At 41.2% G+C, this 20566-nt stretch overlaps 1 protein-coding gene across 1 annotated transcript in view; it reads right to left on the minus strand.

Annotated features, from left to right (window-relative positions):
- The window catches only part of DOCK6 (dedicator of cytokinesis 6), a 149799-nt gene that overhangs the window by 35371 nt on the left and 93862 nt on the right, over nucleotides 1-20566 (minus strand). Inside the window, exons 15-33 of the mRNA XM_063446373.1 lie at nucleotides 19593-19710; nucleotides 19368-19438; nucleotides 18292-18430; nucleotides 14318-14419; nucleotides 12636-12722; nucleotides 11653-11884; nucleotides 11353-11517; nucleotides 10455-10633; nucleotides 9796-9900; nucleotides 8652-8735; nucleotides 7395-7490; nucleotides 7075-7215; nucleotides 6715-6828; nucleotides 5385-5555; nucleotides 5035-5174; nucleotides 4723-4892; nucleotides 3927-4081; nucleotides 2987-3169; nucleotides 2700-2826 (exon numbers count right to left, since the gene is read on the minus strand). Of these exons, the coding sequence (XP_063302443.1) occupies nucleotides 2700-2826; nucleotides 2987-3169; nucleotides 3927-4081; nucleotides 4723-4892; nucleotides 5035-5174; nucleotides 5385-5555; nucleotides 6715-6828; nucleotides 7075-7215; nucleotides 7395-7490; nucleotides 8652-8735; nucleotides 9796-9900; nucleotides 10455-10633; nucleotides 11353-11517; nucleotides 11653-11884; nucleotides 12636-12722; nucleotides 14318-14419; nucleotides 18292-18430; nucleotides 19368-19438; nucleotides 19593-19710 (2579 nt within the window). The remainder of the gene's footprint in view (nucleotides 1-2699; nucleotides 2827-2986; nucleotides 3170-3926; nucleotides 4082-4722; nucleotides 4893-5034; nucleotides 5175-5384; nucleotides 5556-6714; nucleotides 6829-7074; nucleotides 7216-7394; nucleotides 7491-8651; nucleotides 8736-9795; nucleotides 9901-10454; nucleotides 10634-11352; nucleotides 11518-11652; nucleotides 11885-12635; nucleotides 12723-14317; nucleotides 14420-18291; nucleotides 18431-19367; nucleotides 19439-19592; nucleotides 19711-20566) is intronic.

Here is a 20566-nt window from a genome sequence, read left to right on the forward strand (position 1 = left end):
GTTTCTTTTATTGTTTTTATGATAATCGGCTATATGTAGCCTAATCTATATCTGTTCTGTATTTTACAAGTTTCCGGGTCAAAATTTGGTGCTGGTTTTTCTTTCACCCTAATCTTTTGTTTTGAGTATTCTGGATCTATTTTGGGACCACTCTGACTTGGACACAATACAAGATTTTTTCTTTTTACACTATAAGTATTTAATTATTTGTAATGATAGTGATAGTTTTAATACACTTTATAGATAAACATAAGACACTTTATATAACACTTTTTTTTTTTTTTTTTTTTTTTTTACAGTTTTTAATATATTTGACTATTCTTACACTTGGTCCCTTTATACACATTATACCCATATATGCACTTTATTTAATCTTGTGTATTATGTAAACTGTATTATGATATTTTTTTGCACTTGCACTTTAGTATGTGGACTTCATCTTTACTTAGCGATATTGTTTACTCATAAATTATTCACTATCTTGTAATGCGACTTATGCACACATTAATGAACTCCACACTTTATTCATATTATGTTTTTTATAGATACAGATATTGTGGCTTTTAATGACTATGTTATTGATTGTCCCTTATCTTTTGATAACTATTTTTTTCTAACTATTGAATGTTATTGATGTTTATAATGTACTGTAGAATTATTTATTCCATTGATTATACATGTAAATATTATGTACTGTTTATTGTACCCCCATCCCTCCCCCCCCCCCCCCTTTGTGCCTTGGTGGGAGATTGACTTCTTTTATTTCTTATTTTTATCTATTTATTTTTCATTTTTATTTCTCTTTTTTTTATTATTTTTTCATTATTTTATTATTTACTTATTATATATTTTTTTAGTTTTCTTTATTATTATTTTTTATCACTCGTTTTTTATTTGTTATTTTTTAATATTTATTACTTGTTTTTTATTTTCTATTTTACTATGTTAATATTTTATTTCTTTTATTTTTATTTTCTTTTTCCTATATTGATTACTTTCTTTAGTTTTTTTTCTTGTTTTCACTCTTATATGGATTTGTATTTAAAGGGACACTATAGTCACCTGAACAACTTTAGCTTAATGACGCAGTTTTGGTGTATAGAACATGCCCCTGCAGCCTCACTGCTCAATCCTCTGCCATTTAGGACTTAAATCCCTTTGTTTATGAACCCTAGTCACACCTCCCTGCATGTGACTTGCACAGCCTTCCATAAACACTTCCTGTAAAGAGAGCCCTATTTAGGCTTTCTTTATTGCAAGTTCTGTTTAATTAAGATTTTCTTATCCCCTGCCATGTTAATAGCTTGCTAGACCCTGCAAGGGCCTCCTGTATGTGATTAAAGTTCAATTTAGAGATTGAGATACAATTTATGGTAAATTACATCTGATAGAAAGTGAAACCAGTTTTTTTTTCATGCAGGCTCTGTCAATCATAGCCAGGGGAGGTGTGGCTAGGGCTGCATAAACAGAAACAACGTGATTTAACTCCTAAATGACAGTGAATTGAGCAGTGAAATTGCAGGGGAATGATCTATACACTAAATCTGCTTTATTTAGCTAAAGTAATTTAGGTGACTATAGTGTTCCTTTAATGTATATTAATTTTTGGATCGGTTCTTTGTTTGTGCGCACTTTCGTGTCATTCCTGGGGTGGCCGTTGGTGTGTTTTGGCGTACGTGCAGCTTCCAGTGGAGCTGCCGTGCATGCGCACGAATTTACCGTTCGTGCGCCTGTGCGGCTTCTTTGTGGGGAGCCTTTTGTCTTTTGTAGCGCACGAACGGTCAGTCTTTCCTATTGGCCCATAGCCCGTTCATGCGCTTGTCTGTTTGTGCATTTGGACGCAAGAACAGACATTTGAATTGGCACTCGTTTGTATTCGTAGAAGGGGCGTTCCAACTTACCGGAAATTATCTTTCTGCGCTCATACTAGCGTTTACAATATGCAAACCTTTTATTAATTTATTTTATCTATTTTTACTTTCCTTGTGGTGGTCCCTCCTCCTTCGCGGCACATAGGGGTAAGTTATGGATTACCTAATTTGGTGGATCTATAGAGATATTATGCATGATTTGTATTGTTTTGTATTTATCAATTTGTGTTAATAATTTGCACAAGTGAATTATTGTTTAATTTCATGTGGTATATTTTGCTATATATACACTTATGTTTGGTTTCTGGTGTTAGCTTGACAAAGACTCCTATGAAGGTCGAAACGTTGCTGCTCTTTTTTAAAATCTGCCTGCGGCTTTCACACTTGAGTGCCTGGATATTTCTTTTTTGACTTGACGTGGTGGGATTGCTGATCCTGCTCCAGAGAACCGGTGGCTGCTAAAGGGAATGAGTTTGGTTCCTACAACGATCTTTGCAATAAAGTATATTAATAAGGCACTTGGCAGACAAAGCCTCCAGCAGTAACAAGTAAAAGATGACGGCACAGAAGAGAGAGAGGTTCGGGTAAATATATTACCTTCCAGATGCCATCATGTAAGCAGACATGTCCTTGAGAGGTTTTTCTCTGTGACTAACCTAAATCAAAGTCCGGGCTTGTCAATCAGGGAGTATTTTCTATATACTGCATTGCTGAATAATTCAGAAGGCAGGGTGAATTTATGTTGGAAGCTACATGTTTGACCAATGCCACTGAGGAAACCTCATGTAATGGTGATTTAGTGTAAAGCAACGAAGGAGAGATTCTCACCTCGACTGCGTTTCACCATGTCTTGACGGGCTCCTATTGTTCCAAGTATGGCTTCCTCCAGCCGTGCCTTCATATCCAGAGACTTTTTAAATGTCATGCTGTTTATTCGTTCAAATGCCTTGGTGCCCTAACAAAAGAACAGCAAGTGAGAGAGAGAGAGAGAGAAATTACTGATGGATAGAATATGTGCACATTATAACAAGTAGGGGATTAGTGTTATTGTTTTACAGTAGTGGATCACAGTCGCAACAGTGAGCAACACTGATTGAAACTATGTGAGTCCTCACCTTGTACTGGAAGCAGGACACACAGAGGCTTAAGAGTTCTAGGAGCCGTGTGAGCTGCAGGACGGAGAGTCCAGAGAACCAGCGCTGTAGAACGTCTTGTTCGGCATTCTTTAAGACCCACAACGCACATACTAACAGATTGCGACTGGACTCCGCCGAGAGAGCATTACCTGCACGGACCGGCTAGTGGCAGAGAAACAGAATAATGATATGTAGTCCCAATGACCCGAACGGGATGTTGATTAAATCCATGCATATATAATGAGAACACTTCAAGAGTTTAGAGACAGCCTCACATTTCAAGCAAGAACAGTAATTCTCCTACTAATGATCAAATAACCTCAGACTATAGACTTCCTACACTTGAGCTAGGAATACTGCAATGACAAAAATTAAAACAATCAACGGGTTCTTTCTTTGATCCATTGTACACGTGATGTCTACTGTTTTCTTCTCACCTGAAACCTTCTTTTTTCTGCTTCCAATGAATCTAAATTATTTATCAAGTCAGCTTACATATCACATAATAATTAAACCATTACATAACATAGCTTATAGCTATCCACTGGAACTCCGATAAAAAAACAAAAAACTAAAACCTAATTTCTGAAGTTATCACCATTAAACAATTAAATGTATGAAAATATCTATAGAACACTCATATCGAAATACATCCAACACAGAAAAGGTGTGGGTACAGTAGAAATACAGTAGAAATACCCGATCCCTCTAACAGAACCTCCTGCTGCCATAAGACTATGTATTACTCAAATAGAAGAAGCCCACCAGATGAAAATGTTCTTTATGTAATAATGTGAATTTCTTTGGAAACAGTGGAGATAATGGTGTATTTCCCTTCATTACACTCTTTCGCTCGTTATACAAAAATAAGCTTGAGTAGAGTAGATGTTAATTGAAATGGAAATGTGCTGTAACTCACCGGAGACGGCAGAGGGAAGCTGCATGTTTTATGCACGACCGGTAAAGGAGATCCAGCAATAGCATTGGCAACAGCAGGACTGATGAAGGTTCCATCTGCGTCTACTTCGTCCGCTATGGCCGATGCGTGCCGTACTCTTTGTGAATGGGGTTCAGCTGGGAGACAAAGAGAGGATATCAGGACTTATATTCCGTAACATCTGTCCTATGTTCGCATAAAACCCTGTGTGTTCCACAGTAAAGTTGATTAGCCATAACAGCAGTCCCGAAATTAGTAGGAGGGTTTCATAGTGGCTACAGAGTCACAACTAGAGCTAATATATGAATCAATACCTTTAGTTTTGTTATAGAGACATGAGCTCCTGTCCACGTGGTTACCCTGTTCTAAGGATAAAAGGTCACGTGTCTATATTGGTTGCCCCTAGTAGCCCAAACCTTGTATTTCGCTGGATTCCATTTCTTTCCTAAGTAGTTGTCTGACTCTCAGAAAATTCAGTAGAGATTACGATATGTTCCTGTCCACAGAAGTGGGTGATGACTTGCCCCTGATAATTTGTGGGGTACATGACAGTTATATGTGGGAGCCTCAAGAATTAACACAATTTCCTATGATCCTGTGTCCAACCTTAGGCGGCATTTTAAATGTAAGCCTTTAACAATCACTGAGACCTTCTGTCAATACAAGCTGTATCTACTAACTTAGATATCATTCTTGCGTATGGCTTACCTACAACATAGTCACTTTGTTTACATTTATCATACAAATGGCTGATCTGTCACTTAATAGGCTGACTCACCTGTGAAGTCATACAGCTGAGAAAGGGTTTCCAAGACTACTCCAATCAATGGAAGGTAAAGCCGGGCGACACGCTCTTTGACGACTGGCTTGGAATATCGGGGGTCAGTGTCATGACTGCACAGGAGGTTGTGTAATGTGCTGATAGACTTCTTCTGGAGGAAGAATACGCTGCAATGGACCAGGACAAAGGAAAAGCAGAGAAGGCATGGATAAAGAGAAGATATGGGAGATACTTTGACACGAGTTAACAAGCTCTTCATGAGGAGTGCGCTGAGCGTAATCGAGCAGGAAAATATTTTGGAGCTCTTACCCTTCCACATCTGGCTCCAATATCATGGCCAACTCGGTCAACACCAGACCAGACAGAAAATGCTGTTGCCTGAATGGGACAGACAGCTCGAACATATTAGTGATTGTCCTGTCTTGGGCTGGGCTGGAGAACACGGAACCCTTAACGGAATGTGCGAGAAGAAACAATGCATTATGGTCAAGAAGGAAAAGACTCTGTTCAATAGCTCCCCCTGTCTGTGTCACACAATGATTGGATGAACAGATTCCATGTCCCATAGCTCCCTCCTGTCTGTGTCACACAATGATTAGATGAACAGACTCCATGTCCCATAGCTCTCCCTGTCTGTGTCCATGTTTATTTCACTGTACCTGTGAAGCAGTGGAAGAAATGGAGGGAGACGGTGAACTAGGAGGTGAGAGGCTGCCACACGGTAGGTTCAGTGCTACATAGTGTTCATGGGAGCATACAATGCGGATTAGATCCATACGCAGTGAGATGAGTACGTTTGCATTCTGCGCCTTCCCCAACTTATTATTTATCTGTAGAGAATGGAATAAAAGCCTGATATTTTTGCATCTCTAAACAAAACATACAAGGGGTGACCATCTTTTGCTGTCAGATTATGGTTAGACTAAATTTTCTATTATTTTCTGCCTTTTTTTCAGGGACCCAAATTATATTTGTGTTATTGGCTGCATAACCCATTCATTTGTAATATAATGTAAACCTTGTGGCCGCTTTGTGCTGTGGCTGCAACCAGCCACAAGACAGGAAAGATATTTCCTGTCTGATTCTTGTCTCCTCTCCCAGGGCCACAAGAGTGCAGAGTGTCTGTGTCTGTGTCTGTGTCTGTGTCTGTGTCTGTCGAGCAGGCCAGCCACTCCCCCTTCCCTCCTGCTCGCAGTGTCAGCCACTCCCCCTTCCCTCCTGCTCGCAGTGCCAGAGGAGCGTATGGCCTGCTTGCAGAGAAGAGCAGAGCTGGAAGTGGAGGACAGGGCAGGTCATCTTAAGGTAGGAGAAGAGGGACTTGGGGGACCTTCCTGTGTAGTGTGTTAAATTGAGAGGGGGGTGGAGCACTGTATTAATTTGGGGGAGGGAGTGGGCAGTGTATTAGTTTGAGTGAGGGAGGGGGCACTGTATTAATTTGGAGGAGTGAGGGAGGGGGCACTGTATTAATTTGGGTGAGGGAGGGGGTCAGTGTATTAATTTGAGTGAGGGAGAGGGCACTGTATTAATTTGGGGGAGGGAGGGGGCCATTGTATTAAATTGGGAAGGAGGGAGGAGGCACTGCATTAATTTGGGGGAGGGAAGGGGCACTAAGACCATGGTCACCAGGTGCACTAAGACCATGGTCACCAAGGGCACTAAAACCATGGTCACCAAGGGCACTAAAACCATGGGCAGTGATCATAATGAGCTCTCAGAATTGGGCTAGCTAGAGGACCTTTCTGTCAGTCTGCATGCATGGCAGCCTGACATGTCTCCTTATTGGGTAGGCTCTCTACCTGCCTCCATTCTTCCTAATGCTGGGAGGTGTGCATTCTATTTTTCACACCCCAGAAATACATATTTGTTTAATATAAGGGATAAGTACAATAAGTATTAAAATCTAAAAAGTGCTTCTCCTCATTTTGTGTATGTCACAGACTATATGACTGAAGCACATTGCTGAGTTGTATTCCGTGGAGAGAACATTACCTGTTTGTAATAAGTTCTGATGAGATTGAAAACAAAATGTCTATCCACCAGGGACAAGAGATCGTTTAGGAAGAAGGCAAGGCTGCTGTTTAAACGCTCAACTAACTCTCCATCCTGAAAAAAAGGATCAAGAAAGAGAAAGTCAAAAAAAGAAATGTGAAATTAAGCACAGCAAAATAAAGCATGTAAACAGACAGCTGGATCTATTCACTAGTCATTAGAATAGAAAATGCAGCCTGCGCTGGGTTCTAATAGACTGAGATAAGATACATTACTCTTAATGTTCATAATAATTCATGTTTAATTCCAGACCAAAGTTTTTCACAAAATTAACCCCTGAAGAAAAAGCTGGGGACCAACCTTGAGATATCTACTGGTGATGTCTGTGCAAATATTGGTCACAAGAGCCAGGATGTCGTCAACAAACCGTTCTGGAAATCTCTGTTTTCGAGGGGCGTCCAATCTTTCAGAGTTGTGAAGGTGAAGAGTCATACTCTTGGTCTGCACGGTTAAAGAAAGAAGAAGAAATGCAGATACACTTTTATTCCAATATTCAGACTAACAACAATATTATAATACAGATTACAAATGCATGTTGGTTCATTTGATGCACTCTTTCCCAGCAGTACCATGATAAAAAAGCAGCCATTGAAGAGGGTTTGGACCACCCAGTGACTTACCATGAGCTGAAAGAAGAACCAAGCCTGACTTAAAGCTGCCTCACGCACAGCACTGCCACTCACCACCCACTGCAAAGCCAATTCCTCATGTAAGAGCTGCAGAGGAAAACACGTATTATTGATCAACACAAAACCTAAAGTGAGCAGTGATTGATACTGAAATGCGAAGTCAGTGCAACTATCACTGTAGTCCTCCCATCTATCTGTATCAGTGCGGATAAATATAGATAATTTGCGTCTGTATCACCATTTGGTGAGTTGGACATAAACTGTTCTTGAGGTGGGATTTGCGTAATAGCCTACCACTGGCTGTCTCACCCTGATAGTGGACGCTCAGTTATTTCCCATGTTACCATGGGTAAGGTAAATTTGGCATCCTCTGAGTTGTCACCCTGGTGGGATAGCTTCATAGATAGTAGCCCTCCTGTCTCACTCTTACCACTCGTGTCTGATGAACATTGCCCCTCCTACCCACTGTCCCTCTTACACTCGTGTCTGATGAACATTGCCCCTCCTACCCACTGTCCCGCTTACACTCGGGTCTGATGGACATTGCCCCCTCCTACCCACTGTCCTTCTTACACTTAGGTCTGATGGACATTGCCCCCATCTTCTCCCCTGTCACTCTTACCCTCGAATAACTCGTGTCTGATGAACATTGCCCTTTCTGACCCCTGCTTTTCCTGTCCCCCGTCAAGTCTCACTATCCTGTTCTGATGAACATTGCCTCGTCCAGTCTCTCCCATATAATTTTATAGTAGCTGAATTTGCAATAACATATAACAGCAATTAAGAGTTATGCGTGATATGGAAAAGACATTAGAAAGGCTGTTAGATGCAGATGTATCATGGTTAATTAGCGGATGGATTCTAGTATGGCATGGGGGGGGGATAATCTAACCTTACAGGAAGACAATATCATCTTTATTATTATTATATTGGCATTATAATCAAACAACACATTTATCAAATGGGACTAGGCAGAGGCCCTTTATATTAAGCAGGTGTAATAAGTCCCAGACAAACCAATAGGAAACATAACAGTGTATATTCAGAACCTTATGTAATGCACATTATTATTTTATTTTGTGTAAGAACCTATATGTGTACAATATGTTCTCATCACTCTACGTTCTATAACATAACTGTTCAACCTTGACTGTCCAGCTGTTGGGTAACTACAATACTCAAATTCTCAGCCGGCCATTTCACAAGCCCTGCCGCTGTCCTGTCAATGACTCAACCACCAAACTGTACCTTTTTGGCTGTTGGACGTGGTTGGGCAGTGATGGATCCGCCCTCCAAGAAGCAGGATGTGCGGTTAGGGCTCCGCTCGTAAGCCTATATAGGGAGGATGGCAGGAAGGGTGATGTGGATGAAAAATGAGATAAGTGCGTCAGAAATGGAGTTTAATGTGATAAGGAGATAATGAGATACGAGGGGAGAGAGAAGGGAAGCAGAGAGATGATAAAAAGGAGTGATAAAGGTACCATATGAATTGTCTACAACCTACCTTTAAACTCAAGCAGTGCATAATACACGTATTAAACAATATCCACCATTAAAGAGGAGCAATCCCCCTCTATTAACATTGTCTTATTCATTTATAGATCTCAGAGATTTATAATGGTTATTACATTCCATCTACTGCTGTAAAACTACTATTACTCATTACCAAAATAATGAATAAATATAAAATGAGAAAAAAAAAAATCTTCTGCCATGACCACTCCAGCAGTGAGGTCCGTTCACTTGTCATAAATCCACCAAATCCAAATTCAGTGGCCGGCAGCAGCGTGGAAGGGCGGAAATAGGAGTGAGTAACTTGAAGTTCGATTTGTCTAATTAAAGGACAGCTCGAGGTTGTTTAGAACACAGTGTCATAGGTCTCACTTATAAGCTTATGATTCATGCCCACTTGCCCCATGTCAGAAATCTAACAAATTCATGACTTTGACTGTTTTATTAGAGATATCAGAACTTATGCAACTGAAGCCCAGGGTAGTGATTGTAACTTCCTATAAAAGATGGTGAAGACGTCTTACAGAAATGTTAGTATGTGACCGGTTGAACAGGGGAATTAAATAAGTCTCTGATATAAATTACATCCAACATGGTCACTTATTCTATACACCCCCTGCCCAAAAACGAAATGTACTGTAAAACCACCGTACAGATGGAGAAGACATTGTCATTATAATTGTAAAATCACACTAGCAGCGACGAGTATATCAAATATGATATTACATAGTGATGGCAGTTAAGATAATATGGAAACATAACAATATATGATAGCACAACACATCTATGGATGAGATGGATTAAAGCACAGGGCATGCAAGAAAATGATGGCACATGCATGGAAGAAAAAGGGTGAGGATGGATAGTTGGGATGTGCCACCTGTCGGAGCTCAGTGTTGGAGCTGGGCTGGGTCCGGCGTTGCACAGATTTTGGACCCCCTGGGCAATAAGCAGAATTCACCCAAGAGTGCGAGCGATCGATACCCTGCAAGAAAGAGAAGGGGAGGCCCGAGGAAGATACACGAAAAGAAGAAAAGGTCTCAGAGTCAACAAGAGAGGAAAGGAAAGAGTGGAAGAGAGACCACAAAAGAAAGTAAAAGCCGAAAAGTGAAAACAAAGATACAAAAGAGGTAGAAGAAGAGTTTAGGAAAGTACAATGTTGAAGAAGACAATATTAAAAAGAAGTAGAATGCAGAAACCATGCATGGGGAATTTGGGTGGGAAATTGGACAGAAGATAGAGGTTACATAGACAAAGTGAAACAGGAGGTGCAAAGAAAAAAAATGGAACAAGATGAAGTTTCAAAGAGATTTTAAGGAAAATAAAAAAGGAAGGTGTAGTTGAATAAAGAGAGAAAGAAAACCACAAGAAATGCATATAAAATAAAAGGAGGGCAAGATTAGAAGAATAAGGTGGGGGAAGGGGGGGAAGAGAGAATCGTTGAAATAACAGGCCAAAATCCGAGGTACTACTTTCCCTCCACTAGCAAGATCCCAAATCCAGATGATGTGGAGATATTGATAAATGACTTGTTAATACCTTGCCCCCCATAATTTTCTGGACCTCCTCATCGTCCGTGGAATCTGGAGTGCTCGTTAGATCAGGGTTACTGTTGCTGATGCTCCTACAGCGAGCAAGGTTAAGGCTACTGGGGCGGCCAGTAGCACGGGAGAGCGTGGCAGAGTGCACAGCAGACGTGGCCGTGGAACCAGGATGAGCTGTCGAAGGAAAAGGCGAAAAGTAGTGAGTGGCTTAAAGACATGCTGGGCTTAAAATACATCAATGACTGAGATTATCTATCCAAAACATACAGCAATTAAACAAGCAAAACACACTCTCTGCATTTGCTGTTGACAAACAACAGTAAATGTGTCATAAAAAAAAGGACTTCACTTTAATCAACAGGATTAAGACATTGTCCAGGTTTTGTCAGTATCTTTATTTAAATAAAAAAAGAAAGTACATAAATCCTGGACTGTTGGTGGACCATGAGGACTGGGTTGGGGACCACTGGACTCTAGCTCATTGTCAATTGCACAGCTCAATAGATTAGATTATTATTAGTACTTTATATTTTTTGCAACATTATATATACAGTAAAATAATAAACGCAAAACATAAACAACACTATATATAGTGTAAAATAGAAATAAATAAGTTTGTATGTGTTACTGATTAAAGTAAAGTAGTTTTTAGTGACAAAAATCACTAAATACAGTAGGATGCAGACCGCAGTTTGAGAATTTACATGCATCATTGTATTTTGAGATGGTTTGTGCAGGATCTCATAAAATTGATTCACTTCTCAGCATGCGCTTAACTCTGCACAGATACCTAGTAAACACTCACAACTGTGCACGTACTCTCAAAGCACACACTCCCACCTCTGCAGTCAAACATGCATTAACGAGCAGGTACTGGCAGAGCATACACTCACAGCTGTGCAATTGTGCAGGCATATCACTGGGTAAATGGAAGGCAAAATGTAGGTACGATGCCAGGAGCCCATTCCTGCCATGCTGGTCCTGAGCTCCTTCAAGGGTACGGTGAATCTGGCTCACCAGCAGGGCGATTACTTCAAAGGCTGCACGGCCTAGGTTTACTGCAATCAAAAAGAGAACATGACAATTGTGAAGCTAGGTCCTGCATTGTAAATGAGGGAGAGGAACACTATATGAGAGTAAAAGGGACAGAGGAAGGGATGAGAAAGAGATAGAAAACAGGGGCTTCTACTAACCAATCTGTCCCCCGATGATTGGGGGGCGGACAATGAGAAGTATGAGTTTGTCCAGCAGTTGGTGGCAGAAGCAGACAGCAGGCCCGAGCGCAGCAAGACGCAGGTTGCCCATACTACTACGGAGCTCTGATTCCACATTGTTTTCTGTAATGATGGCATCTTTCAGTCTAAAGGGGAAGCTCTGCTCCTCCATAACCTGGACAAGAGTGAAGAACTTGTCCAAGTGAGGGTCCTACAGAGATAACAGGAAATAGAACTTCAGGATGGATTCTTATATAGAGATAAACTCAATCATGAGAATAGTGCACGCAAAACTATTTTGAGATCCATTTATATAAATGCAAAATAAATTTGTATTTCGGATCATTCTAATACCGTATTTATTGTACTAACAGTAACATAGTGTGACGAGTCCTGACTGTGTATGCATGTGTCAAACAAACATACCAGTATGCAGCTAGTTAATGTAAATACTGGTTACGGTAGGGATATGTTTTAATGTGCTCACACACATAAACCCACATAGTTGCCAGATCTTGACCTGCCTCACGGGTATGGGATGTAACGGCAAAAAATACACCGGATTAAAAACAGAAAACTGCAAAGTGCAATGAAGACTCTGACCAGCAGATGGCAGACTATCATGTAATCTACAGCACCTGCATGTTTAGTGAAATGAGTAGGTTAGCTTACAGCGCACAAGATTTTATTCTGAATTTTCCATCACTAAAAATGATCATTTGTTAAGTTCTTTATTCCTCAACCTGCAAAGTTTCATTTTTTTTCTCCTAAAATATTGCTGCACAGAATGTCATCCAGGGAGCTGCAATCCATCTGTTGTATTTCTACATCAGAAAGATTGCAATTAAATGGCTTGTGTGGTACCTACGGAACAAATCCAAGCAGGCTTGTTTTGTGTCTCCTAAAAGCAGACGGTTATAGCAATGGTCGTTAGGAGGTTAAAAGGCCACAATGTACTTGACCTGTGTGTGGACAGAGGAAGCAGCCACAAGGTCCACCGTGAAAACTGGTTTGTGGTTATCCACCCATTTCATTCCAGGAAGCTGAACCTGGCAGTAAAAAAATAAACAACTTGATGTAAAATTATACACGTAAAAAACGAGTGGAGGCAAGGAGGAATGAGTAAAAGAAAAGGGGAGAAAAGTACAAAAATACATTTTTTTGTTATATGTTTACAATTACAAAATAAACAAATTGGAGACTTTATTGTACAGGTAATTTTGCTGCAGGAAAACATACAATGCTACTCATTAAGGTTTGACTTCTCGTCAAATTTTAGAGTGAAATAGCTAAGCTGGAAACATAACCAAGTTACAGAGGTTTTCCAATTCAGCATTTTGGCTTAGAATTTGAAATTCACTTTACTCTACTTTCAATTTCTGACAAGTCACACCTCCGTTAAATAACAGTTTGAGAAAATCTTGGGATATTTCAGATTTATTCTGTATACTGTTTCGATTATTGGACTTGGGGATTAAAGCAGTATTTCACTCATGATGGAGGTTTTGTTTTGCTCGTTGTAGGTGATCTTTGGAAAAGATCTACAATTTAAAAGGGTTACATTTCAAAGATTTAGGACCAAATTCTGCTTTTCTCATGCACCTCTCCCGCATTTGTATCAGCTGGAAGTATTTGGGGAGTGTATGACAGAGTTCATAGCAAGAAAACCACTATTTACAAAATTCAATGAAGTGTAAAATGTCAGGAATTCAAAGATGATTTCACATTTCTGGCAAACAAAAGCGGAACTGGAACAATTGTCCAAGACAACTAGGTTTTCAATTCCCCTGTTTTGGCTTAAAATTTTACATTCACCTCTAATCTTTTGACAATTCACAAAGCCAGAAGACTATGGGCCTGTGGGGAGGAGGTCCTGATATATGACAGAAGAGGACACGTCTGCCCTTTCTGTTCAAATGCATAGGAGTTTTTAGTTCAACTAGGAATGGGGTATAACAACAGATTTATGAATACCCTATGGAAACACTACAGTGTGAGGTGTGACAGGGTACTTGGCTATAGGTAGAGGAATTAGATGGAGAGGCTTCCTTAAAAGGACTGAAGCCCAAAGGTGTGTCTGATGAGAATAGATCATTCCATTAGAATGGGGAGCTATAGAGAAGATGTGTGGGTGACAGTTTGGTCAGGGTTTGCACAGAGGATGGATAGGGGATGCTGCCAGAGAGGATGGAGTGAGATGAGACATATTTAATTAGTAAAAAGATGTAAATGAGGATGAAAGAAAACACAGCAGTTTGGAAGTGACAAAGTTTCTGTCATGAAATTTAACGGTGTCAAAATTTGAAGCAGAACAAACACTGCTATGATATTACTAAAATGTAAATCTACAGACTAAAATCTCCTGCATGTTCATCCCGCAAATTAACAAATACAAAGATTTATTATACTATTAAAAGTTTTACTGCCATATATTTAAGGAATGACAACCCATGGTCCTGTGAACGAGGAGTGCTCCAAATGCAAATGACTAAAGGCGAGACAGGAAGCAAGGTTAGCATTTTGCAAGCGCTGCGCCCTTTTAACAATATAAATAAACTTTAAGTCTGACTCTGCCAGTGAGGAATGCAGGTTATCTGCAGATCTGGTAAGTATCATAGCCCCTTCCCCAGCGTGGTATACTCACATCAGGGGTCAGCACTGAATAACTGGGGGGAGGTTTTTCCACGGACACAGGAAGTGCGAAGGGACCAGTGCGCAGCCTTCCATGCTGCATCAGAGGAATCCACTGAAAGGTCAAAAGGAAGAAACATGTATCTCGTCATTAATGAACATTAAGATCTCTCCGTGCATAGCTGAAATCTCTGTTTATTTTCCAATCTCTCCGTCTATAGCAGAAATCACTGTGTATTCTAGTGCATAACCCTATTCTCATGCATGTAGCGGTTTCTTGTACATATTGAGTGCATGTTGTGTGACCCGTTATGTTTGCTTTTTTTTTTTTTTTTTAATTCTTTATTTTGTTTGTGCATTATTAGGTTTCATGCATTATATTGACATATACAGGAGATAAAGCAATTTAGTTTATAAGAGTATGCATTTCACAGTATTTAGTCAAGTTGATCAGCACATATTTTTCTTTTTATACATGTTGCGTAATAATTGCGGATATTAGTGCTTACATATGTTCCTGGGTTTATAGCCCTTCATGGAATAGTGTTAGCCCTTATTTCTGCTCGTTGTAGTTAGAGTCACAAATTTGTACCATTGGTGAGGCTACCTATTGCTATGTGTAAGTGCACTAGTTTCTGGTGTTCATGAGTAGTCAAGGGTAGTCTACCAGTGGTTTTATCGCCCTTTATGTGCTGGTCGGCTGTGGTGGAACGTTAGTGTGAGGTCACGGCTGTTACCACGATAGTGGAAGCCCCTAACCTAGGGGGGCTACGGGGGAGTGGGGGGGGGGGGTGTAGGGAGCTTGTTGGGAGCTTGTTGGGAGTGAGGTGTTGTGTGATCGTCACCGGGTGTGTGTGTACCATGTGGATGAAGAACAAAAGTTATAACGGTTATAACGAAATAACAAAACAGCTATACTAAAAGAATAACAGTTCTGTAGGCAGGTATGATAGAGTCCGGTTTAGCCGGGTTGGCTAGTTTCGCTTGCAGGCATTGTCAGGTCTCCGAGTCTGTGCTTGGGGCTCGGGGGGTAAATGGTCTTGTGGTGGCTGGATCTCCCATCCGGGATGTTCCTGTCTGGGCGATTGTCTGGAGAGCGTCCGATAGTCCCAGAAGTGTGAGGACTGCAAGTATGTCTGTCTCCGATGTGGCTCTGTGGATAGTTCCATTGTGTGTAATCAGCAGAGTCCGCGGCATGCCCCATCTGTACTGTATACCCGCAGTTCTCAGGCAGCTTGTTAGGTGCTTTATCGATCTTCGCCAGTGCAGTGTCGCTCGAGTTAGGTCTTGGAAAAAAAACAGGTTGGAATTTTCGAATGGTAGGGGAGTCTTGCCTCTGATTGCTGCCATTATTGCTGCTTTATCTTGTGTCGTGGCACATTTCAGGATAACGTCTCTTGCCTCTGCGGCAGGTGTGTTGTTCCCTGCTGGCAGGCGAAATATGCCCTCTAGTGTGAGTTTTCTGGCTATAGCTGGTGGTAGTATAGTGGTTAAAAGCCTTCTTACAAAGTGGGGCAACTCCTCTGAGGTGATTCCTTTCGGCACTCCCCTAAGCTTAATATGATTGCGACGCAGGCGGTCCTCCTGGGTGGCCACCTGTGTCGCTAGTGCTTGGTGGGGTGTCTGCAGGGATTGCAGGGCTTCAGTGAGATTTGATGCCCCCCTGGTTAGTGATTGTATGTCCCCTTCCATGGCACTCACCCGCTCCGCGGTTTGACGTACATCTGTCTTTAGAGTACCAATATCCGTGGCCAGCAAGGATTGAATCTCCTGCATCCATTTTTGCAGGTCTTGTTTTGTAGCGAAGGTGTTGTCGCTCAGCTCTGTGCAAGCCAGGGGTGAGTTGGGTCGCGTGTCCTCAGGCCTTAGCTCCAGTGAGTGAGCTATCGCCGGTAGTGCAGGCGGTGGGCCTTCTGTGCAGGTTCTCGTGGTGGCCATTTTGGAGGGTGCTTGTCGTTGCAGCATCTCCCCGATGTTTGGCTGGTCTGCTGCCGATGCCGGGTGCTGTTTCTGTGTGCGGCGCCCCATGGTTGCAGTGGGGCTGCTGTGTGTTGCGGTGACAGTCTCCTCCGAGTCCGGGTGGTATTGAGTCTCGATGTTGTCTAGGAGAGTCTCCAGGCTGTATCTCGTGGGTGTGAGGTAGGCCCGGTGTTTTTGTTTCAACTTTCCCGGCTTTGTTTGGTGAAAGAAGGGCATTAGTCGACTCCTCTCGGCTTCCCAATACTCGGAGTGGGTTTAATGTCTTCGATTGGGTTGAGATGCTCGTGATATTCACAGGTTAATCGTTGCGAGGTCGGGAGCTGATGGAGATGGCGTCCGTTCAGCTCTGCTCCCAAGCCCCGCCCCCCTATTTTTGCATTTTATCTATAGAGAGAATAAATATAGTGGATTCCCCTTAGTGAAGGAATGAATAAATAAAATAAATCATAATCTTCTGTAAGATGCATTCTCTCCCTATCATGAGAGTGCGAGTGCGTCTGTGGATGTATGTCTATATGTGTATATGTATCTGTTTATGTATGTGTATATTTGCCCATTTAGGGGCGTACACATGTATTCGTTTATGTGTCTGTGTATGTATGTGTACTGAATTGGCAACAACTAAAATGCAACAATATCAACAAACATTCAATTGATGGTTGGTGTGGGGAGTCAGGTGGGGATAAATGCATTGAGGAGTGATGCGGATTGGGGTGAGCAACAAGCACACTTGCATGGCTACTGGTCTAGCCAACTTCAAAAGGAAAATACACAAATGTATGCATAGGTTTGCATTTTTTTTTTCTAACTCCTATCTCGTATTCCAGCTTGGACCTTGTGTCGGTGCCTGCGCTCACCCGATCCAGTCAGTAGTGGGCACGGATTGCGGAATAGCTACATGTAGTGGTTAACCAGTCCTATGCCATAATAGCTGGACAACTGTTTACCTTGTTGAGGTTGTGAGCCACTGAGCGTAAATTACTATACTTTACGGCCTTTAACTAATTTTTTTTATTTATTTTTTTTATTATTTTTGATATAAATACTATTTACGTTGCAATGCAGTCAGAGAAAAAAAACGATAAGGAAAAGATAAAGAGAGATAAAGAGAGATGGGGGAGGGGCTTAGTGGGAAACAAGCGTAGAGGCAGAATGTACACTGGCGGAAATTATAACAATTCACGGCCACTTTGGTCAGTAGCCCTCTCACCTACCTACAAAGGGTTACTGTCTCGATATGGGTGAATCGTATTACTGATTGTAGCCAGATAGAAAGTACAAGATGTACCCAACTTTGTTCATGCAACCCTGTTAACTTTGTCTGTTTGAGTACTGTAATCTCCAAACAGTGCCAAACGTCTCTTGTAAAAATATGTCACAATAATAATACGTTTTATGCAAATTCCATTCAAGAAAAGTATATAAAAATTAAATGCAATATAAAGATGCATAAGGCTGACTTAAGGAAGGAAATATTTATGTCTTTGGGTTCTGGGGACATTAATAAACCACAAGACATTGTACCCAGATCTCCCTTAATGTTATTTTCCTCCATAATATATGCTTCACATACCCATCCCGGTCTATTTTATTTTACCTCTGTCTCTTTTCATCGTATCTCGCGCTCATTCTTTCTGTCTCAGTCTCTTTCCCACCTCATATCGCTCTGCCCACCTTCATTGTTTCCCCGTTTCACTGTCTGTCAGTTATGTATTTCTCAGCACTGCACACTGTATTAAGGACAGGAAGCTCGCTATAGTCAGGGGACAATACCACTAGCTCGGATGGCAATGTCCACTGCGGAACTAAACTGAAAGAACTAGCTGTTAATCAAAAACATCCAAATTGCTACAAAGTGACATTCTTATAGTATTTAACGATTGGTCCTATAGAGCTCACTCCGTGGATGTTATGTGCTGGGCATTGTTTCAGTATAATAGGTCGATAAACTTCCCTCTTACACACTGATAAAGCTAACGATGGTAAAAGCAGGTTGTCCTCGCTCACCGTATACCCAGCCGGAGTCTCCAACCCCGAGCTCTGATTCTGCCTACAGCTGACGTGGTAGAAAGTGAAGAGGAGGTGGTGATTTTCTGTTAGATTGCCTGGAATTTTCATCTTAAATTCTTCATAGAATTCAGGAGATCTAAAAGCCAAGTTAAGGAGACACTGTAAACATGGATAAAGGGAGGACAGAGAATAGGGATAGATAAAGGAGTAGGTGTGAATATAAACTGGTGGAAAGAATCAATACAGGAATAGGGTGCTCTGAGACATTGATAAATACACAGTGTCCCTTCCAGTTAGTGACTGAAGATACAAAAAGGGTCTATTCAATAAACGCCGAATTTGCTTTTGCAAATTCAACTGATTTCATACAGCTTAATTTGCCTGCATTCGGTTGTTAAAATCCCTTGCGGTTCACTGTATTCACCAAAAAGATCTTGGCTTTTTTTTTTAAATAGCTCTAGTTACTGCAGATCAAAATAGCGCAGACAATATGCAACTCATTTCCAACCAAATAGAAGACAAATTGTAGCTGAAATTTCTTGTTATAAAAATAAATAAATGCCTCTAACGTAAGAGTAGGTTAGAGTCGGGGTATCCTAACATGGTTAAGGGGGATATGGCATTAGTATGCGGTGATTTTCGGTGCAGTAACCCCAATCTGTACTATAAGAATTAGTAGAACCAAATATGGACAAATTCAGATTTGGATATTTATGAATTGCTGAATGACCCCTGTTACAATGGAGATTCAGCTGATTTCAACAGATAAGCAAACTGCAGCTTAATGGAAATGCTAATTTGGTTCGAACTAGTGAATTTTATTTCTGTGAATAGCTGAATGGGTTAAAACGGATACATTGTTATCATTACTGTATACCAACATCTCTGATATTTTATTTTCTCTAATTGATTAACTCACAATGTATTTTTGTACAACTTGTTACAAGCATTCTCAATAAAAAATGTTTACAAAAATAAAACAAATATATTGTGATAATTCAGTTGCCGTTTCGTGTTTATTGAATAGACAACTGTGTATTTGCATTACGTGAGTGTTACTCGGTGATACTCACTTGTTGTGATACACCACGGCGGTGTGCGCCTCACTGAAGAACTCGCTGCAGCTTGATTTTCCAAAGATTACCTGCAGCCAAGGTGAAAGGAGTGTAAAGAACAAATTATTTTTTATCATAATCCCATTCCTCGCTATTCTAATCTCAGATGCCAAGTGTCCTTCCACCAACTCTCTCTGTTTCATTAGTGTTACTCTTCCTTTCTCTATATCCTCAAATTCTTACCGGCATGGCTTGGTTGGGATCTTCTCCTGCCATGTACTGGACCTTCACTGCAATATTTCTTACTGATCCCTGCCGGCTGCTGAAGTTCAGGCTCCGTGGATACACATATAGGAGATTCCTGTGGATTGATAATAGGAAGTGGTGGGTTATAAAGCCTGTCTCTCTCTCCACAGTGGGACATAGGGACATGGAGTCTGTCACTTAAAACGTCCATAAACACAAAACCAAAATAGGAAAATAGCCTTTAAAAAAAAAAAAAAAAAAGGTGAATAATAAAACATTTTTGGCAATTCAGAGTGCAAATATAGCAGACAGAATACACCTACCTTTAAAATAGCTCCTACACATTTTCTCATCCTGAGGGCCCACCAGTATAACACACAGAAAAGAGCAATGAAAAAAAAAAACAGTCTTCCAACCATGGTGACACATACAGGAGGGAGCTATGGGATATGGAGTCTATCCCTCCCAGCACAGGGTGACACAGACAGGAGGGAGCTATGGGATATGGAGTCTGTCCCTCCCAGCACAGGGTGACACAGACAGGAGGGAGCTATGGGATATGGAGTCTGTCCCTCCCAGTACATGGCAACACATACAGGAGGGAGCTATGGGACATGGAGTCTGTCCCTCCCAGCACAGGGTGACACAGACAGGAGGGAGCTATGGGACATGGAGTCTGTCCCTCCCAGCACAGGGTGACACATACAGGAGGGAGCTATGGGACATGGAGTCTGTCCCTCCCAGCACAGGGTGACACAGACAGGAGGGAGCTATGGGACATGGAGTCTGTCCCTCCCAGCTCTGGGTGACAGGGTGACACATATAAGAACGGGACATATTCTTTTGTTTCCACCCCTGGATAACACATACAGTCCCTTGAAAATCTGAAATGTGCACAGAAATAAAAAACCCCTCTAAATATTTCTAATAAAGGCAAAGCATTCTTACAGCCAAATTATACATTGCGTGTT

Source organism: Pelobates fuscus, chromosome 3 (genome assembly GCF_036172605.1).
Source record: "Pelobates fuscus isolate aPelFus1 chromosome 3, aPelFus1.pri, whole genome shotgun sequence".
Lineage (NCBI taxonomy): Eukaryota > Metazoa > Chordata > Amphibia > Anura > Pelobatidae > Pelobates > Pelobates fuscus.